General features: G+C 40.0%; 1 protein-coding gene across 11 annotated transcripts in view; it reads left to right on the top strand.

The window, feature by feature from the left end:
* Nucleotides 1-22,979, top strand: part of Kalrn (kalirin RhoGEF kinase) — a 733,834-nt gene that overhangs the window by 302,867 nt on the left and 407,988 nt on the right. For all 11 annotated transcript variants that reach the window (XM_023702250.1, XM_023702249.1, XM_023702247.1 and 8 more), the window contains exon 7: nucleotides 16,530-16,721. In XM_023702250.1, coding sequence (XP_023558018.1) covers nucleotides 16,530-16,721 — 192 coding nt within the window. The remainder of the gene's footprint in view (nucleotides 1-16,529; nucleotides 16,722-22,979) is intronic.

Raw genomic sequence — 22,979 nt, 5'->3', positions numbered from 1 at the left:
ACACTGATAAAGGTAATTATGTGACTATACAAGATAAATGCATATTTCTTCTCTAATTTCAAAAATAATTGTATAAAATACTCTGTATGTATGTAATGTGTCATTGGGTATATAACATATAGAAATGTAATATGTTGGCCAGTGACAGCACAAGGAGGTAATTGAAAGAAAATCTGTATTGAGTAAAGTAAATAACTTTAGATAGTACCTGGAATGCACAGAACGGATACCCCAAAATAAAAAATGTTAGTACAACAAAAGTTGTAAATACATAATAACTCCCCTTTTTGTCTCAGCTTCTTGAGACATACAATTATAAATAGGGATAATTATAACAATCATATTGAATTTGAAATATTTATTGTTGTAATATATGTAACAATAATATTACAACATGTGGGAAAGAAAATAAAGATCTTTAAGCTTAACATTTATATATTTCACTTGAATTAATTTAATATATATCAGATTCTAATTCTCTTAAGATGTGTTTCATAAGCCCTAGATCTAAAAAATAACCTAAAAATAGTGAAAAATCAATCAATAAGTGTATTAAATTGCTACAGTGGAAAATGTGTACTTAATGCAAAAGAAAACAGTATAGGAGAAATAGAAGTATAGAAAAAGATGTGATATATAGAAAAAATGGCACATATAAGTTCAACTGTATCAATAATGATATTAAAGGCAAAAGGCTTAAATAATTGTCAAATAGAGAGGTTGTCAAAGAGACTTTAAAAAAGTAACAAAATCAAGATCTAACTGTACTTTTCACAGGAAGCATGCTTCAGATTCAAATATACAAAATAGGTTAAAAATACAAAGATGGAAGACCATCCAGTTAGTATCTGGAGTTATCGTCTCCATTCAATACAGTTTCTCCCTTTTACCTCCTTTCTTCTGTTACTACCAAATGTATCACGTTTATGTGTTTTAGGCCCAATAATACATTATGTACATATTATTTTTTACAAATCAGTTAAGAATGGAGAAGAATACACAAACAGCAATCACAAAGAAACCAAAGTATATTAATGACAATGTTTAGTGGAATCAACACTAAAAAAACTAGAGCTAAAGAAGAACTTTTTAATAATAAAAGCATCACACCATCAGGAAGCTGAAACAAGTGTAAATATACATACACTTAACAGAATACCAAACACTTGACAATAACGAAGGAACAAGTTATTCAGCCATGCATTTGGAGACTCCAGTACCACACTGTCAATACTGGATAGAAAATTTTAACAGAAGATTAACAAAGAAATAGAGCACTTGAGTAAAATAGAACAGTGTAAACCAAATCTGTCTTTGTAGACATCTATAGAACACCCCACCAGAAATAGCAGAAATACTTTCACTTCAACAGCATGAAATATTGGTCAGAGTGGACCATATGCTAGTCCATAAGATAAACCTTAATAAATTAAAAAAAGATAAAAGTGATAGAAAACATGACTTCAGACCACCATACAGTTAGAAATCAAAGACAAAAAGAATTTCAGAAATTCATAAATATATATAAATTATATAACATACTCCTAAATAGCCAAGAGATTGAAGAAGAAATAAAAGAGAAATTGGGAAACATTTCAAGATACATGAAAGTAGTTACACATAGTAAAACTTAGAGTATACAGCTTAGGTAGTGCTTAGAAATTAATGACTACAAGTGCAAAAAAATATAAAGGTTAGACTGTGAATTAATGAGAAGGAAAACAATAGAGAAATTCAGTGAAACCAAAAGCTGGTTATTTGAAAAGAGTAAAAATACTGACATATACTAAGCTATAATGGCCAGGAAAACAATTACTGAACTCAAGGATGAAAGAGGAGATAGTATTACCAGCCTTACACAATTAATCCCAGCTCTTGGGAAGCTGAACACAGGTGGGTCACTATGAGTCCAATCTACATAGTGAGACCCTGTAAACCCTGTACTAAATACAAAAAATAATAAAATAAAATAAGGGCTGGGGACAGAGCTCAGAACAAAGGCCCTAGACTCAATACCCTGTATCAATCAATCAATCAATAAATGACATAATCAAAAATTTAAAACTGGGCTGGCATAATAGCTCAGTGGAATAAAATGCCTGCTTAGGCAAGCTTAGGCACATGCACCATTCAATTGCCTACATCCTGCCATGTTAGTCCCACCCATAGAGCCAGCTGAGCTGGCCAGAGTCCCTGTGGGCTTAACAGCACAGGTCAGTAATTGTGACGCTGGGGAAGCTGAAAGCAGGAGGATCACCACAAATCCAAGCTGTATAGTGAGACCCTGCAACAACCAAATACATTTTTAAAAAGAGAAAGAAAAAATATTAAATCTTTCGTGCATCAAAAGATACCAAGGGGCCAGGGAGATGGCTCAGTAGAATAAGTGCTTCCCTGGCAAGTGCAAGGGCCTGAGTTCAATCCCCAGTTCCACCCCCCACCAAAAAAAAGGTACAATTAAGAACATGAAAAGATTTGCTACAAAACTGTGAGAATATATTTAGAAAAATTCCATAAGGGTTTTTTAAATCTATAATGTATAAAGAATTCTACAATGCAATAACAAAAAGAGCCCACTTTTAAAAAGTAAAGGATCTGAGGAAGTGTTTCTTCAGAGAAGAAACACACAAAGCCACTGAGCACATGGAGAGATGGCTGATGCCATTGGTCATTGGGAAGAGGTAAGTCAAAACCACAGTGAGACACCACTTCATACCCACTGGGATGGCTACACTAAAAGTCCTGATCAAAACAAACATTAACAAGGACACGGAAAAAATCAGAACCTTCATGTCCAGCAAACAGAAGTGTAAAACAGTATAGCCATTTTGGAATGCAGCCTGAAATTTCCTCAAACAGTTAAACAGTTGTCACGTAACTTAGTGCTTGAACTCCTAGATGGATACTGGCTGTGATTATATCTAGATATCTCCCAGAGCCTCATGCACTCATAGGTGGGGCTTTTGGAGGTGATTGGGTCATGGTTATGTGCTACGCATTAGCAGTTAGTCCACTGATGAGCATATAGTGAAATCCATGTTGGAAGCAGAAGCCTGGGTGAAGGAAGTGGGTCATGGGGGTGTGACCTGGAAGGGGCTATCCCCGTCCTTCCTCCCTTGGTTCCTCCCTCTGCTTCCTGACTGCCACGCCAGGAGCTGTTTCTCCTCTGCCATGCTTCCCTGCCAGTGAACTATAAGCTGGAACTTCTATAAACTGTAAGACAAAATAAACCCTTCCTATGTTAATTTGTGGGTGGTGGTTGTTGTGTCTTAGCAAAAACAATACCCAAGAGAAATGCAGAGGTATGTCCACACAAATGTTCATACATTGTACACAGGTGTTCATAGAAACATTATTCATAATCAAAAGGTAGAAACAACCTGAATGTCCGTCAGCTGAAGAATGGATAAATAGAATGTGGTATATGCATAGAAGGCAGTATCTATTTGACCATGAAAATTAATGAAGTACTGATTTATGCTTCAACATGAACCTTTGAAACATTTTGCTAAGCGACAGAAGCCAGTCAACAAAGACCACAGGTGATATGATTCTACTTACATGAAAAGCTCAGAACAGGCATATCTATAGTAACAGAAGTAGAGTAGTTGCTGCTTAGGAGTGGAAGGCAGGGGGGACAGGGAGGTCATGCTAGCTAAAAGATACACAGTTGCTTTTGGGGTGATGGAAGTACTAAAATTGACAGTGATATTGGTTGCACATACCCATACTAAATACAAATATGCTATAAGTGATGTTGCAGGCTTTCAGTGGGTAGATTGCATGGTATATGAGAAGCTGTCTTTAAATTAGACCAGGGAGGATGTTTCATGAGTGAATCCCCACCCCCTTGAAGGTGTAACCATTTTTGTGATTGAGGAAAGTGGTCCTGGCAGAGTGGGGCCTTGAGCAGTGGTGGCACCAGCAGGGCTGAGCTGTTTGTGTTCACCACTCCACAGTCACTCATTTGTGTGGTCAGTACACTTTCATTGTTTGTGTACCTATGCATTTTGCTAGAGTCTGGGAACATGGAACTCAAACAGAGCTGTTTTCAAGGGGCTTGCAATTTATCCCTAAATTTGCGTTCTTATGGCAAGGAGCATTTTGCTGACTGGAATTTAAGTTCCTAAGGGTAGAAGCTTGGCCTGTTTCATTCACAGCTGTATCCCCAGGACCTATAACCACACCTGGCACCTCACAGATGTGTAATAAATATTTGTTAAGTGAATCAGGGCATTAAATGCACAGCATCTCTCAACAGCCTTGACTCGAGTTTGGCAAGAGAGGCACAGAATAGCCAGGCAAGGCCTTTACCTTGGAGCATCCTTATAGGGCCTGACTCTAGCAGAAGCCAAGTAACTGCCAGAAGGAAAGTGAACAAGAGGGTTGGTTTCAGCAGGGGTGTGCTGAAGACAGGATGCTTATGAGGTGCCCAGGTGGCACACCTTCTTTCCAGGAACTAGAATGATCTTTCAAGTTCCTTATAATCTTCACCCTCTTTGTTTCTGAGACTTTAGTTTTTAAAATGGAAGGAAAGCCACTGCTAAGTGACTCTCCCTGACAGGAATCAATGTGGTCCACTTATCTAGCAATTCACACTGGGTTTGCTAAAGGCAGGCCTTCTAGTGCTGCACATTTGCACATGTATCATCAGCCAGCTCTGTTTTTCTCAGTCAAGTTGAACAGGATACAGTGTTTGTATCTCTGCAAACAGCCTCATGGGTGGAATTTCCCTTTCCCTCAAACTCAGTAGGAGGAGTGGATTTTATTTTCTGATCTGCTTGGGACCTATTTATGATCTTTAGTGTAGGCACCTTTGACATTAAGCTAGAGAGAGGAGAAAGGTATAAGCAGTAAGCCTCCACTCCAGCTACCCACCAGGGTCACCTGGGAACTTTAAAAAATTACCACAATCAGGTCTCACTGCCCTAGATTCTGAATTAACTGTATCCAGCAGGACCCAAGAAATCTGCACAGGGTTCAAAACCAGTTTGAGAATCACTGGTCCAAGGTGAAGAAAATCAGCTGACTGATGTTAACCCTGGGGTCAAACTCTACAGCACCTGATATTATCCTAGTAGTTAGAGTGGCAACCTCTGCCAGTGTCATAAGTATCCAGGGAAAGACTGCTTGTCTTTACTTCTTCTTTGTACTTCACCAACCCATCTGATGATCCGTTTGCTCTTACCACCCCCCACCCCATCTCTAGCCACTCCCATCTGGGGACTGGCTTCTGTTCAAATAGAAAATACAGAGGAGCTCCTAGGCCTAAGCCAAAGCATTTCAGCATCACTGTAGTGCTCAATGCTGGCTCCCCTTACCTGTTGCTCAGGTGCTTGACCTGGGACCCTTCTGAAAGACTGCTGAGTTGATCCATGGGACTTGGCCAACAACTCAGAGTTCTGACTCATAGTTGACACTTGCCTGGCTCTGCCTTCTCTCTTGATTCTCCTCCCCACCTCCTGGCCCTAGATTCCCCCCACCCTTCTGCCTGGTCATCTTCCCACAGCTCTGGCGTCTTTTCTGGCTTATATTCACAGTTCTCTGGGACCCTCTGTCAGCATGCTTCTGGCCCCTGGTCATTTACTGTGCCTTCTCTGTGTTGCCCCTGAGTCCCTTAGCTCAGCTCACCAACATAATTACACATATTTCTGTACAGGACTGCATGTGTGCTGCCAGGTCTGCAGTTGCTATTGAGTTATTTATTTGGAATTCAGCCAAATCTGACACATGTCTCATCTTTGAGATCTCTCAGACTCAACTGAAAGTCATAAAGCAGTCTGTGAAACCTAATGCATGAGACAATGTACATGAAAGGCCTTAAACTGTAGAGCAGGACATATCTGTGAAGAAGCAGCAGCAGTGATGCATATGCCATGCTGGACATGGGAAGTAGCTGGTATTCGGGAGCCCCAGAGGAGGAGCAGAGACTGATGACAGTCACAAGAGTGATATGTTTGCAAATCTGGAAATTTAAGAGGTATGAGAAGTCAGGACACAATGAGCAGTACAAAAAATCACGAGGTCATGACACACGCAGGTGCCTAGGCATGAGAAAGTGCTAAAGGCTTTCCTTCAGTAAGTTCTTTTGGTTCTCCCTCATCAAAATATACCTAGGATCTGGCACCTTGTCACATAACCATAGTCACCAGCCTGATCTAAGCTGCCATCGTCAGCTTCTGCCTGGGATAGTACAGTTGCTCCTGCTTGATTTCCCATCTTCCACCTTTGTTCCAAGGGATCTGTTCAAAAAGGGGAAGATATCTCACATGGTGTCACTCCCCTGCTCTGGTGCTTCCTTGTCTCCCTATCCTTCTCAGGATGAAAGCTTAGGTCTCTGCCATAGGATCCAGAGCTCTACATTAGCTGGGCCCTGACTGATTCTTCATTCTCACCTTCTAACTTAGTCATCTGCCCTATTCATCAAGGGCTTCTTGCTCTTCCTTGAGACATCAGTGTCATTGTCCTTTCTATCTGATGGGCTTTGCCTTGCTGCTCACTCTATAAAGGGGTGTCTTCTTCCAGGCAGCAATATGGTTGCCCCTCATTTCATTCAAGGCAAGCCCAAGTGTCCCCTCAGAGAATTTTGTGCTGGTGTCTCAGTCTTATGTAGTACTCCTAACTCTGTCATATGCTTTTCCTTTTCCAGACACATTTTATGTAGCACTGAATTAAATATGTAATAAATCTTTATTAATTTATTGTCTGAATCTCCTACCAACACAGTCTCCATGAGCATAGGCATTTGGTGTCTGTTCCCTTTTTGTACCGTTCATTGCATTGTTGAATGGATGAATGGATGGATAGATAAATACACAGGATAACAAATTTAAGATTCCAGCAATAAGGAAAGACAAACAGCTGTCTTAATCCTGAGCTCTTTTGTGGGTCTGTGAAGAAAAATGCCTGTTGCCTAGAGTAACAAGCCTTCAGTCTGAGGTGCAGTTATTGTCCCAAGGAAGATGAGAATGGCAGACATCCACCTGGGGCAGGGGGCATCTGGTCATTCTGGAGCTGGGCTTTTCTGGGAATTTCAGGAAAAGTCAAAGGCCCAATGATGAAGCTTAATGATGGAGATATTTTTATTGATTTCTCTTTACAGTGGTCCTGTTCCTTTGGGATATGATTTTTAGAAGCTTCAGAAGAAATTTCTCTTCATCATTGCCCCCTCCGTTGCCAGTGATCCTCGACCAGCTCAATTGCTTTCATATTTAAAGCGCAATGAAATGCATTTTTATAAGTGTAGTGGCTAACAGCATGGCACTAAGTGAGAACCACAGTTCTGTATTTCCTTCCTTACTCTGTAGTCTTAGTCAGGGTATTCAAAGTCCCAGAGCCTCGTTGCCTTTTCTGTAACTAGGGTATAAGTGCTTGTGCTGAGGATATTGTAAAGGTGAAGTGTGATCGTGCATTTTGGGATAACTATTTAGCATGATGTTATGCTTGGCAAATATCTAGCTATTGTCATCAGAGTCCAAAATCCTAGAAGAAAATGTTCTTGTTTGACACAGTTCCTCAGAGTACCCAGCTGTGGAGCTTCTCAAGCATTCATGTGTTCACCTATCTATCATCTGCAACAATCTTGTTAAAGTGTAGATTTGATTAAGAACAAAGGGGCAGGGTCCATGTTTTCTTATCACTGACTGGCTGCTAGATGAGTGATGCTGATGTTCAGACTATGCTGAGTGACCAGGTTCTGTACAAAAAAAAGGGTAGGAATAAAATACAAATGAATGCTCTGAAACCTCATCGCTTCTGAGTTGTGTTGTTCCAAATCACTTTCCCTGTTGGTGTCCTTGAATGTGATTCTAGCTGCAGCCACCCTTCCCTTCTAGTGCAGTCCTGCAGTGAGGCCTCACACAAAGAAACTCACTCTCCAAGTCTTCACTTGGTGCTGAGAAAAGGAAAGGAGTGGGGTTAAGGTTCTTCCTTAAAACTGCTGCTGGGTTTCTGTGGCCCTTGGACATATGGCCAGACACTTAATGATTTCTGAAGCAACTGCTGGAGAAAACTTGGCTACCGCAAGTCAGGCAAGAGAGACAAAGAAACTCATGGGCCAGTGTTATCTTTGCTGAGCACCCAACCTGTTCCTGTTCCTATTTATTCTCTCTGCCCAATAGAGACAGATGGCTTCCACATGGTTTGATCTACTATTCGACCAGACCTGACCAGAAAGTCATCCATCAGCTGCCCTATTTGCCCCACCCCCAGAGGGTACCCTGTGGTTTGGGGGAGGCAGAAGTTGGAGGTTTTGTTTTGAGCTCATCACATCTTGTGGCTGGTTATAGTAGAGTTTCAGGCATGGACAGTTCCTACTCCAGATGTTTTCATCCTGGTGTCCATATGTTTTGAGGCGGGATCAGCAGGTTTACATGGTGATGTTAAACTAATTAATCATAAGCTGATGCTTTAATAGCTTCAGGACCCAAGGTGGGCTTGGGATCAGTGAAGATCTAAGTTACACACATGGCATTATTCAGCTGGAGAAAGAAGATGAAGTTGAGTGTTTTCTATTCTTTGGCACAATCTCTGTTTTTTTTACTGATATTAAATGGTACTCACAAAACCTCTGAAAGCTGTTTGGGAAAATCTCCAAATATTGCTCATAGCTCTCTTTGAATATGACAAAATAAAAACTTAATAAGTTACAAGGCGTAAGAAAAAAGCAATAAGTAGACGTGTTCTTATAGAGTGGGAATCAAGAGGCCTGAATTGTTACATTCAGCCTTTCTTTAAGAATGCATCACTTGATTGACTTAACAAACCTTTAAGTACCTACTAGGTGGGTCTTAGATATTTCTGCATTCCTTTTCTTTACTCACTGTAAAATGAAACTGGCGCATGAGCTTAGCTTATGAACAAATTCAAACAAAGTAATTTTACACCGCCCTCCTTGTAAAACCAGGTCTGTTTATTAGAATCTTACTATTTTGCTATGTAAATTATACCCTCCATTTATGAACAAAAACTTTAACAAAGTGGAAAAACTGGAGAAATGTAATCATAATGTTGATACAGTACTGCCTGGCCAAATCTATTTGGTACTACCTTATCAAATCTGTTAAAAATACCCAACTATCCCTAGCATTGTTTATGACAGAGTTGAAGGACTAGTTATGACTTTCATGCTTTTATAAGAAGAATGAGGGCTGGGGTACAGTTTAGTGGTAGAGCTAAAGTTCCAGCTTGCTCAATGCCTATGTTCCATCTTTTAAACAGCAAAAGAGTTGGATAAATGCAGAAGGTTGAATATACATTCCTCTGGCTCCTTCCTCACCCATAGACATCTGCTGTTTTATTAACTTCACTGGGAAGGAGATCATCTTCCATATAGATTTTTTTTAATGTATTTGGTACAGGATCTCCCTATGTAGCTCAGACTCATAGTGATCCTCCTGTTTTCAGCCTCCCCAGCACTAGTATTACAGGCGTGCACCACCATGCCCAGACTCATTCACCAGGTCCGCACATCCTGGGGTGGGGCCAGAATGACATGAGGGACCTTGAATTGAGCCCTGGTCCTGCACTTGCCAAAGCTGGTGCATAATCCACTGAGCTATCTCACTGGCCCTCCCATATAGTTTTAAGGACATGCTTTTCTCCCCAAAGACAAATTATCCATTTACAAAAAAATAGATGGGAGAAAACTTAGAAGTTCCTTCCAGACACCAGGGCACATGTGTGGAATCCCAGCTTCTCAGAAGACTAAGACAGAAAAATCCTAAATTTGGATCTCAAGCCTGAGCAACATAGCAAGACTCTGTCTCAAAATAAAAACTAAAGTTCTGACTACCATGCATAACTGGCACAACATAAGCATTCAATAACCAGTAACATTTGGATGTGCTTCCTTGCTATGCATTAAGTTTTTCTCAGTTGAGGCAATACTGTTTATGTTTTATAACTTAGTGTTCTGATTTGACCTGAATGATTGGGCTGAGAACTTTGGTTGTCAGCTGATCACTTGCTTTGACTTTTCCCTTGGCTTTTGATTTGGAGAGTCAAGGTCTCTTGGGTTTGTCAGGAGGTTGGAGCTTCTGTGGGGAAAGTGGCCCCACTAAAGTGGTTATGCCTTGCCTCCTGGGATGGCCTAACAGGCACAACTTCTCTCTCATAGTAATGGTTAAAATGCTGCAGCACCCATAGCTGGGGTGGAAGAGAGAATCCTGTGCTCAGGATTCATTTGTTATGGAGATGAAACAGCTCTAATGACTTTGCCTTCTCTCTCTGAAGGTGAAGACGTATTACTGTTCTTCTAGAACACAGAACGAAGGGGGCCCCCACATGCAGCATGGGGTGGAGGATGCTATACTCTTTGCAGTCTAGTCCATAAGAAATAACAGCATTTGTCCTCTTGTATAAGGACAAGGTTTCCCCACTTACAGATGCTCTAGATGTGGCTAACATACCTAAGCAATGCAAGTATCTTGAAAGGTCTACCCCAAGAGATAGAGATCCCTAATTTTCAACTTAGGTTATGAAAAGATCCATTGTAAGAACATGGCCCCCAAAATGAGCCACTGGCTGATTCTGAATTCTTGGAGGAAAAGAACCTTGCAGACTATTCAGGGGTCCAGCTCCTTAAATCCTAAGGGAGAATTATCCACCAACCAAAGTGTATGGTACGCAGGACAGGATGTGCTCTGACAGCTGTAGGGTTGGGACATATGGGACAGATCCTTGGAAAATGTTCTCTTCCAGGAATAGTAGCAGACATTGTGCCTTGCTCTCTTGGATGTACCAGAGGCTCCTTCTTCTGTCTCTTGTTGGAATAGCTGATAGACTTTTCTTTCTGTTGTACTTTTTACTAATACTTTGATTTGATTCACATGACTTAAGGAATTAATGACAGTCTACTAGAACAGGAGAGGGAAAAGATGGAACATTTGTTGTGTTAATGGTTCCAGGCCAGGAAACTGGATGCTTGCTTGGTTTATCTCGTGTGACTCACAGGATTTCTGATTTGGAATGAAGACCTATGGCAACAGAAGTGTAAAGTTTATTCCTGCTTTTAGGGGTGAAGTGAATGGGATGCAAATAATGCACACTTTTGGCAATAATCTTCTCTTACAATCAGGACCTCTTGGGCCTGGGAGATAGCTCAGCCATTTAAGTGCCTGCCTGAAAAGCACAAGGACCTGGGTTCAATCCCTAGTATCACATGCCACACCAGCCCCTTTCTGAGTGGGTCACTGAAGTCAGGTGTGGTGACTTCAGTGAGGAGGCTGAGACAGGAGGATCACTATGTCTCAGCGCTGAGGAGGCTGAGACAGGAGGATCACTATGATCCCCAACTGTTTAGTGAGACCCTGTACCACATAAATAAATGATTTTTTAAAAATCAGCACCTCTCACAAATATTTTTTTTCAAAGTTTTATTGATAAACAGATAGCAATGAGACAGTTTCAAATCAAATCGGAAGTACAATTTCAACAAATAATACACTGCATATATTCTTCTTAGTGATTAATTGCTGTACAAGATGCGGACTTGTGATCCTATTTACAAACACCATTAGAACAAATCATTCTATTCATTAAGAGAATGCAACTATATATCTATCCCAACCACTTTGAATACACAGATACATAATGGACATTCATAGGCATACCCCATTTTTTCTAAGTTCCGTTATTGAATATTATAGGTGTGTAAACTCAGCAAAATATTCTAAAAGAGTCCAGTAGCCCATAATAGCATTGGGTCTTCTGTTTAACTGGCAATGTCAGAAATTATTGACCGGAGTCCCCCACAGCTCAACTTAACAGCATGGCTTTATTTCCTATATTTCGTCTTCATACTTTTCTACTGGATGGTTAAGACCAAGGTAAAGCAGGACCTATGCAACAAGAGTTGTAGCTTTTGGGTCTGAGAAGGTCAGTGAAATGCCCTCAGGATTTATCCTGAGATCCTGTGCCTCAGATTGTAGAACCTTTATCAGTGCAGCCATGTGGATGAGTCACGGCCATTTCTTGGCCAATGTGCTCTCTGTGAAAGCTTGCCTCTCACAAATCTTAAAGGTTAGCAAAATCATAACTTACATTAAACGATTACTTCTAGAAGAACCAACTTTTTCCAGAATATTCTGCAGAAGAAATCTCATTTACAATGAAAATTTGGGCGTGTTTCTTAGTGGAAAATTGTCTTGCAAGTGACACTGCATATTTTTGTACCAGTTGGAGTAAACCAGGAACCAAGTTCAAAATGGGAGCCATTTTGACCCAGCTGAAGTCTATCATCCACAAGTCAATCTTTCAGGGTAATTGCTCTGATCCATCAATTTCACTTGATCACAATAGGAGATAGGGCACTAGGAGAAGGGCCTCCATCCTGCAGGATCCTCTGTCCTCCTCCTCCAATCAGTGACTTCAGGAATGAAATGAGAAAACAAAGACTTTTCTTCATAGGTAGCAAAAGTGTGAACAAAGTGACAGTATAGAGGAGTTTTGAATTAGCAAACTTTTCTGGGATGTAGTTGTGATGAAAATGATGTGAAAGAGGCATTGAGGGGAAGTAGGATGCTGCTGCAAACTGCTGCAGGTGCACTGCATTCTGTGTGGAAGCTCATAGGGACAGTGTAGACTGCTGCACTCAGAATAATAGTAATGATTACAGTACTGAATATTCTGCGGAAATTAAATTTAATAAAGGACTTTTTGTGTAAGGATTTAAGAATATGCTTTTTAAGCCAGTTATTAGCCAAGTTTTTTTCTTTTGTCTGGGAAGCTGCTTGGTATGGGCAGCTTGGGGAATAGGCTGAAGGGGAGAGAAGGGCACATGGCCCTTGGTGATGGAGAGTCTGAGTGTGTCCAACACTGACCTTAGTACTCAGACTACAAAGCACTGAGCAGAGCCAGGATGAGAAGCTGAGGCAGAAGGGCAGTGAGGCTGGTTGTGAGCACCTCTGGAATGGGGAGGACTTACTCTCCTCACCTCCTGGGAACTACTTACTCAGAAATACAAAGTCTGAGATCAGTTCGTTCAACATCCTCATTTTATAGTTAAGGAAACTGAGACACAGAGGAGTCAGAATCCCAGAGCTCTTAGTTCCTGGTCCAGTGATGATGCCCTGAGCTGATGGGAAGCTCTGTAGATAGATAGGCATCTGAGGCTGGAAGGGAAGACTGAGAGAAGTAGGCAGGTGGGAGAGGTTGAAGGGGGAAGCTGGTAGGAGATAAAAAGACCAAAAATGAGCTAAAATATCCATTCCTGCTGGCCATGGCCCAATGACAAACATAATTCCCAAGTGTTCCTTCACAGAGGCATAAACAGTCACATAGAAGAACCACGTGATGGATTGACCAAGGCTGTGAAATGTCATCTGTGCCAAATGACTAAGCATCCCTGTTTATTCATACTCCTAGTCCAGCTCTTTAACCTTGCTCTTTCCTTTTTAAGTCTTTGGGGACCTTCTTGGCCATTCTACCCTTGTTATTTGGTTTGTAGCTATTCAGGGACAACTGCAGTTTAAAATCTGTCTGCCCATTTCTTTCTGGTTCACAGTAAAGGAAATGGTGAAGAAGATGCTGAATTTGGGCAATGTAGCTTGTCTGTTTCAGTGTTCTGAAAAGGACCTCTAGGGTAAAACAGTGAGCAAATGCATAAGTCAACATTTTATTCATGCCTCTGTTGTAAAAGGTTCCATCTTTACTTCTTTTGTGAAACATAATTGTTTGTTAATTTTAGTAATACATTTCCTTATCCACTGATAAGGCAACATGAAAGTATTTACTGTGGCTGTCTAGTGTAAGTGTGGCATTTTTGTTTTTTGCTTTCATCTGTGATTTGAGGCCTGGGGGTTGAAGGAATCTTGGAGAACTACAGCCTCCCTATGCCCTCTGACTGGTTTAGGAAGCCCCTTCCCACTGACCCTGCTAGTGTCTCAGACCCCTTCCCTCTTGATCTGCACAGTGACTTGCTCCTACCACTATGGGAGCTTTTGCTGCATTTGATTTAAATTACAGTTATTTAAGGATTTGTCTTAAGTTGCAGCTGCGAGGCCCTGAGGGCAAAGGATGGGTGGGCAGGAATCCTGTCTCATTCCTCTTTGATCTCACACAGCCTCAGCACAGAGCCTGGCCCACTCTCCATAAATATTTGAATGAGTGACAAGCTGTTAACAATCTCTGGAAGCAGCCACAGTGGGACAGCTCTGGAAAGTTCACCTCCCTGTGTTCCCTGGGTAGGAAGAGAATATTAATGGGCTATGGGGAGAGAAGGTTAGCATGCACTGGATGCACTGGGGACAGGATAATACCCTGTTTTTATTGTTTACTTGCATCCCATCGGGCCCAAGCCATATATAAGGCCTCTCTCAATACAGGAAAACTTAATACCCTACATAGATCTGGACAAATGATGTGAGGAGTGATTCTAGGATTTGAACCCAGTTTGAGAGGACATTTCTATTAGGCACTATCTGTATCTATTTGTATCCCCTGTGCCATCTCTGGGGATCATATAAAGTTAATTTCCATGCAGACTGATAGCTTCTTTCCTGCATTTCTATGTCAGGATCCTTCTTTGACCTTGGATGCTTTGGTGGGTCAGGCTGGAAATGCCAGGGACTTACCCCAGGAGGGAACTTCGACCAGTGAACAATGAGTGCATGTATAGCATATATTCTTCACCCTATATAGGGGCAGGTTGGAGGCATTCTTTTAGAATTTCTCAAAAGATCTCCAGAGGTATTGAATCCCAGCTATTCATATCACTAACCCACTAAGTAAAACATCCTTTATTCATTTCCATCCCTTCTTCTCTCACTTCTCTTCTCTCTCACTGTACTTCTTTGGAACATGCCCAAATAAACTATCTGCCCCAAATTCTGCCCCATGATGTGCTTTTGGGAGAACCCAAATTATGACAGTAACAAGAACAGGAAATTGAGGGGGGATTTCAATGTTATTCCCTTAAAAGGCAAAACCATTAAAATCAGTTCATGCTTTTTTCTTTCCCCCTTCTATTTCTAAATGAATGTTTTTCTGTTGGTTCTATAAATAGAGTTTAATTTCCAATAGACTTTGTGTCCTAGCTTAGAAAATAGGACTGATAATGATTCCTAATCTCTGAAGGGTAGTTATTTCACATAACAGCAGTCAGTATTATTCTGGCTGTATTAGGGAAATATATTGTGTCAGGAGGGTCTCACAGCAAGCTAAAAACAGACATGGTGCATGGGGTCACTAGGCATTAGGATGGATTTGTGTTAAGTACCTCACTTAACCTTTTAAACTTCCATAGAGGCCTTTTAAATTAAGAATGACCTTATCAAGCTGGCCCATGTTTGCAGTGTAGTTCTTGGAGGTTAGGAACAGTTGAGATGGATAGTGACCGTGAGGAATGTGGCACAGGAAAATAAAAATCCTTCCTTAAAACTACCTACCATTAGTGAACTACACCTTAGCTAGTTGAGCTTTGAGAAAGTAGTGGTGCTGATGAGTATTTAATGTCACTTGAAGACCCGTAACAAAGAGTGAAGGTGTGTGATAACTCACCTCCCTGATCCTTTTTTGGGCAGACAGTATGTGATTCAGAAAAGTGGTCTGTGGATGCCTCAATATAAACTTAATTGTGTTGGCAGCACAGACAATTAATAGGATGGAGCAGTTAAAAATAATGCAGATCACTACTGTATTACATTTATAGGGGTTTTCTTTTGCTTCTCATTTTTGGAAGGTTTTTTTTTTTTGCTGGCCTACTTGGAAATAACACACATGTTCATAAATTTTTAACTGGAAATCATGGGATTGAATGTAAACAAAATACAAAATAAAAGAGAATGAGTCAAGAGAGTCATGACAAAAGTTTTTGGGGGGTACCTTTTGGCACCAGGTAGAAAATGTGCCTAAGTCAAAAAGGAGTATGAGGGCACCATATACCTTATTTTTAGCATAGCAAAATGTCATGGGTCCAAATGCTCTCTTTGTGTAAACTCTGTTGCCAGGGCCTTGGCTCTTTTGGTAGTAGACAGGGAGAAGGGAGGATAAGAGTGACATTTTGGCCAGTGACAGGGACATACAGAATTGTCCTGTTTCCTTTGCCTTATTTGGTGAGTACTGCTGGCATGTTGTGGGAGTGATACCCTGGGTGTAGCTCTGTTCTGACCAAGAGAGATGTCTTTACCTCTTTCCACTTATACTGTCTGACCCATGACTTTTAATGCATGCCTTTGGAAGGACTGTGCTGTTCCTCAGGGTGACCTTATAAGATGGCTGTGAAGTTTATATATGGTAGTCCATATAAAGGAACTGCATTAATAGGATAAGAATAGCTGGGTACAAAATCTATACTGGGTTCTCAGAAGGAGAGCTCTCAGGTACTGTCCCTGCTATTTGCCAGGATTTTAAGTTATAGAAGATTTCTTTTAGGCCTGGATCAGGTATACCAATATGGTCTATACCAGCTTCTCTCAAACTTTCTTTTTCAAGTACTCCACTTCCCTAGATAAACACCTACCCCAAAAGTGCTCAATGGATGTCTTTTAAGCCTGCCCTACTAAGCATGCACTCTTCTTTGCCTCTTCCAGAATGCTTATGTCAACATCAACCGCATCATGTCCGTGGCCTCCCGCCTGTCTGAGGCTGGCCATTATGCCTCCCAGCAAATCAAGCAGATCTCCACGCAGCTAGACCAGGAGTGGAAAAGCTTTGCAGCTGCCCTGGATGAACGCAGCACCATTCTGGCCATGTCTGCTGTTTTCCATCAGAAGGCTGAGCAGGTGAGGCCCAGGGATCTGCTGCTGGTGGTGGAAGGGTACAGGAGAAGGGGCTGGCAGGGTAGGAGCATGCTCTGCTGTATTTGTCGAACACTGAAGCTGCTGCCAGATAGCTGCAACAATTGGTCTTCTATCCATTTGTGGCCCATTTTCATAGGAAACGTTGGTAATTTTCAGTGGCTCTGCTCATCTCCCAAGGGTGACGGGCCCAGATCATCTGTACATACTGCAAACATGTCAGGCATATTTGCATGTGTGTGTGTGTGTGTGTGTGTGTGTGTGTGTGTGTGTGTGTGCTGAGTGTCTGTTTAATGTCCATACATTCTCTGTGCAGAGGGCAAAGGGATGAAAGCACAGTGATCACTGATGTTGAGAACAGGGAAACTATTTTGCATTTGTTATAAACAGTAATGCAGCAATAATACAGTTTATTATAGATAATAATGCAGTAGAAATCATACTTACTGCCGCCATTTACTTACTACGTGGCCAGCCCTTGGCCAGAAACCTTATTAGCCAGTTTCGCAGAGAGGTGCGCTGAAGCTCAGAGATTAAGCAGCCTCCTTGGAGCCTGTGGTATGTAGGAGCCTGGCTCAGACCAGCTAATAGACAGCCAGCTATTAAATTTTCAGGGATTTTGTGAGCTAGTTGTTAAACGTAGCATTACTTAAAGGTAAATCTTCTACATTTATAATGAAGTATGCTATATTAAACATAAAGATAATAAAAATCTCCCAAACTCCTTTCTGATTATTTTACTGTTTTATTATTATCTTGTGTTCTTGAGATTGTTCTATTTTATTCCTCTATTGTATAAGGGCTGTAAAATGTACTACCGGTCATCTCTTTTCATTTTCCATTTGGTAATTTCACACTGGTAGTTTTAAAAAAACATGGGAAAAAGGTTGTATGTCTGTTTGCTTGTGGCGCTGACAGTGGAACCCAAAGCCACACATGAGTGAGGCAAGTGCTACACTACCGAGCTACAGTCCCAGGACTGGTAGAAGTTTTATACCAGAATGATTTCTATGGTACTTGTTTTAATACTGCACACTGGGGCTTAACTTATTGTTTCATTGATTGACTACAGTCTGAAGGAAAATTAGGAAAAATAATGTTTAAAATGTGCTTAATTTAAAAATGTGCTTGCCTGTCACTGTTACATTGTATATTACACACAAAATGAAAATGTTCTTCTCCTATCCAAAAATCATCATTAGATTCAGCAAAAAAGTCACTCACATTGTTGATAAGCAAGTAATAGGCTGACATAAGTCTTCAGATATTTGCACTTTTCTCTCACTATTTAATGTGAGGGACCCAGTGTTTGTTTTGTAACTATATGAGTTTGTCAGTTGCAAACAGGTCGACTGTTGATACAAGAGTATCTGTGAAACTTCATTGTAAAGAGCCTGTGAATATTATTATTCTTTGTAAATTGTGTGTAACATGCCCTTTACATATGCAAAATTTGTAATACACTTATGTGTATACATGTAATACAAATGCATACATACATATATATGTTGGTTATTAGACATTTATTAACACTGTTGTTAAAATCTCTGAATCTATAGGCAGCTGTGCTTTCAAGCCCAGTGTATCACTGACAGAAAACTTGTGGTCTTGTTGCCCACGTGTGACCCTTTTGAGGCAGTTCACCAGTGCTCTACCCAGAATGCCTTTCTCATCTTGGGGAGGTGCTGCTCCTCCTGCATGGTATACTCTGGCATGTTGGGAGAGTGAGGAGTTGCTCTGAATCAGTTTTCTCACATAAGTGTGGTTATACTAATTGAGTAAGCTCTTAAAAAAAAAAACAAAACTACTTCCTGACAGGGCTGGGGAAATAGCTCAGTGGAATAACTGCTTGCCTGACAATCACAAGGTCCTGAGTTTGATTCCTGTTACCACCACAAAAAAAGAATAAAATAAAATAAAATAACTACTTCCTGAATAGTTATAGCTTCCTCATATCTACAAGATGCAAAATACCCTCTTGAGAGACATAATACATGGACTGGTTGGGATAGGAGGACAGCAAGTGATTTCAGTTGGCCATAAGGAAAGTTTGAAATGCTATATGTATGTGTTCATCCTCCCAACTGGAGTGATGGTTTTCAGGCTTTACAAAGATTACCTGCCATGCAGTTGCCATGTACTGTCCTGCCACACTCTATGTTTTCCAGAAAATAAGGCCTAACCAGAAAAAAATTGGCAACCCCAATCTGCCTAACCCTGCTTTACTTGCCATTACAGAGTAGCCATGGAGCAAGAGACTACTGAGGTATGAGCTGCATGACTCTGGCCAACTCCATGCAATGATCAGCAAGGGCTGATTCCAGTTAGCTCATTCTAGTTTTGTATTATTTGTAGGGACACAGTATGTTACTATAGTGAGTATTACACTTTGGTGGTAAGTTCAGTAGCTAACAATGAGTAATTAATTATGTGTGCACACCTCAAAGCTACAATCTGCTATGCAGCCACTATGACCTCTCCCTAGAACTTACACTTTGAAACAATCATTTTTATCTCATAAGGAAAACTGTCATAGAAATTTTGATAAAGTCTCCATATACCTAATTAAATAGAAATGATAAGAAAGAAAAGCACCCTAAAATTTTATGGCTCTCTAGGATTAAATCTCCAGCACTGCATTTCAAAGAAAATGTCTTCTTTATATGGAAAAACCTCCTATCACTGTGAGAAGCAGCAGTCCACACATATTGCTTTAATGATGGGAGGTGATAGGAGGAGTCTTATGTTTTGAGACTTGTTTCTCTTCTGAGGGTAGTGAAGTTCAAGACACATGGTTATTTGATAGTAAACAGCTTTCACTACAAACTATGTGGATGAGGAAGGAGACCCATGTACATGTCGCCTAAGTTGCATTTAGCAGATGGCTTGAAGCTTCCTTAGCTTAACACAGATTCTGAACTGTGAACTCATGCATCACCTTGTGTACCAGAACATTCTAAAATGCCTTGTGTACTAGAACATCTTGAAGTGCCTTGTGTATGAGAACATTCTAAACTCATTTGTGTACCAGAACATCCTCAAATGCCTTCTCTGGGACTACATAAATCTGTCTATCATAAAGTTGCACTCAGCTGGAGAAAACTTTATTGTTCAAATGGCCACACTTTTCTAGCAAAATGTATCACCAAGTGTGCTTATTGTGCTGTTTGCTCAGCTCATATAGGGGGACTTGGATGCCAAGTATACAAGTGTCTTAGCTGTAAACTTTTGATTCATAAGAAGTACCACATACTTGTCATAGCTGAATGCACACAACAATGTTTGCCACCAGCATCCATGATGCCAATGGATCCATCATCCATGGCTTCAGACCCTGCACAGATGATAATCCTAAAAGTTACAAGGGTTTGGAAGAAGTGGATGAAGAAAATAAAGCAGGGAGCAACAGGAAAATAAAGCAGTAAACAACAGTTTAAGTCTTGAGAACTTTGATTTGCTTTAAGTAATAGAGTGAGGAAGTTATACCAAAGTACTACTTCAGTTTTAAAAAACAAATCATATCTATGCAATGAGTGATGAAGAAAGAGCGCGCCAACCTTGATTTGGTACAGACAGAGAAGCATGTTTTGGAGTAGGAATAGATTCATCGTTTCCTTGTTGGGTTGGATTCTTGCTTTTAGAAAGAAAACAGACTGTTTCATGTTCTAGACTACATAAATGAAAAAGATCTAATGTTCCATATGCACCAACAAAGAACATTCTTGAAGAATGTACCAGGCTTTACTCTGTAGAAATCAGAGTAGCATTCAGTTTTCTTCATGAGCAAAGAATACAGAAATTTGAAACTGAAGAATTTATTACTGGACTCAGAAATGCACATTAAACTCAGTGATTATTGCCTGTGTAAGGAAAAACTCCAGCCAGGAGATAAGACCAGCACTTGCTGTGGCACTCCTAAGTACCTTGCTCCAGAAATTCTAAGAGGAGAAGATCATGGTCTTGCTGTGCACTGGTAGACTCTTGGAGTATAAATATATGAGACAATGTTTGGAAAGTCTCCATTTCTTCTTGTGGAAAGCCCTGATAACCCTGATCACAACACAAACAGTAATTTCTTTCAGGATATTTTGGAAGGAAAAGTTCAAGTACCATCCTGTCTGTCTCTCCAAACTACAAGGGTCCTGGAGAGTTCTCTGAAGGACCTGCAGGAACAACTGGGTTGTCATCCTTGAACAGGCTTTGGGGATACTTAGGACTATACATTTTTTCAATGTTGACTGGAGCAAAAGCAGGTGGTGCCTCCCTTTGAACCAAATATTTCTGGACACTTTGATTTAGGTAAATTCGATACTCAGTTTACTAATGAACCTGTCCTGCTCACTCCAGATGACAGTGTTGTGAGGAAGACCAGTGGGTAGGACTTTGCAGGTTTTGAGTATATCAGTCACCTTTTGATGTATGAAGAATAGGTCTGATGGTCATTTATCAACAAAGCATTCTGCTTATGTTGTTATTAAATGCATGGAAAAACTTGTTACCAACTTGGATTTAATCAATTTCATCATTTATCTGGAAGTAAATTTTAATTTTTTATAGTTAATATTTAGATGTAACACTTGGTACATATAGTCTATATAGAGAATTTTTAAATTTTTGGTGGACAGTTACTTTTTATGATTTGACTTGAGTAATGAAGCAATTGCTGTTAGCTATATTTGTAAATAAGTTCCACTTGTTGAGTGGAGACAAATACCTAAAATTTTTTCTTATTGTTTAAAATACAGAAAAATAAGTTGTTATTTGAGTAGAATGTCTTAACTCTGCTTGTTTCTCTCCAAACTATATTACCTATACATTTGGGCCCTAGTTTATGTAGTGTTCAAGGAATCTAAAACATAATATTTTAAGTAAATCTCAAGAAAATGCATATATTAAGTTGTATCTCCTTAGTTGTTTTATTTTTTTTTAATTTAGAGACACCTCCAAGGTTTTTTCCTGGTGTCACATATGAACCTCTTACAGGTAAATGGACATCAGGGACATAGCAGTCTCTCCCTCTGTTCCTCAGTCCGACTGAGAAAGCAACATGAGAGAATCCAGGGTCTTGACTTTGAGGCTGGATTTGTGGGTTCTAATCACAACCCAGCCTATGCTCTTTGCCATAACTCAAGTCACTTCACTTTTCTAAACTTGTTTCTTTTTCTTTAATGTGGGACTAACCATAAAGCTTGCAGATGACTGTAAACATATGATATCACAGATGGGAATGGCAGGTGGATAGTGTTGCTATGCGTAGTTGTTCCACACACCATCCACTATCTTTATATTCATCACTGTGTTTATGTCTGCCTTTAACCTTCCCATGCATGGAAATAAACCTTTGTGTCACAAGTCAAACAAGGTCCTACACTTTGAGTGGAAAGTAGGCATGTCTTTCCTTCTATTTCTTTTAAGTGGTGACTGGTTCATTCTTAGGAACATAGAGATTTTGATGGAGAACACATGAAATACATAGTAAGATTCATTTCAGGGGCAGAGTTCTCAAATTATTTTTATTAAAATTAACAATTAGCAATTTATTATTTAAAGCATTGCCAGGTACGGCATTCCCCTGTTTAGTACCATTTTTATGCAAAGGGCTTGAAAAGTATCCATCATCATCTAAGTTACATTGGTACAATCTTAGTATCTGTGCTGCTGAAGCGAGCACAACATTGGTACAATCTTAGGAAAGTTTAATTTTAGGTAAGCTGTCTAGCTTTAAATTTAGAATGATTTAAAATTTGTAGGCATTTTATAAATTACCATTTTATCTCTTTGAAGGTGCCCATTTCATCCGAAATGTAACTTCTCTGAAGCTTGTAGTCATATTTCATCTTTTCTTCAAATAACTAAGTTTGAAATTAATGAAAACATCAAAGAAAAATGTTTCTACATATTCACGGGTTCATTTGCAAGGTATATATGTTTCTGTTAAAGCCTGGAACTTGTTTCCAAACAAAAAGCAATATTCACAGCATCTATTTGTAGAGAATTCTGACATATCAGATATTATTTTTATGACCTTGCTTTTAATTGTTGCTCTTTGCCATTGAGCATTTCAGAATGTAGAATAATCACACAGGGCATTTGCTTAAAATGTTTATTACTGAGTCCAAATTAGAAATGTACTGGACCTTTGAACCTTTTTGGAGGACCTTTGTTGCACCTTCAAAAAAGATAAAAAGAATTTATGAAATTCCTACAAATTTTAAATCATTTTAAATTTAAAACTAGATAGCT

This window comes from Octodon degus, unplaced genomic scaffold, assembly GCF_000260255.1.
Source record: "Octodon degus isolate 3935 unplaced genomic scaffold, OctDeg1.0 scaffold00147, whole genome shotgun sequence".
In the NCBI taxonomy this organism is placed as follows: domain Eukaryota; kingdom Metazoa; phylum Chordata; class Mammalia; order Rodentia; family Octodontidae; genus Octodon; species Octodon degus.
Note: the sequence above shows the minus strand (reverse complement) of the source record. Positions and strands in the feature narration are given on the sequence as shown.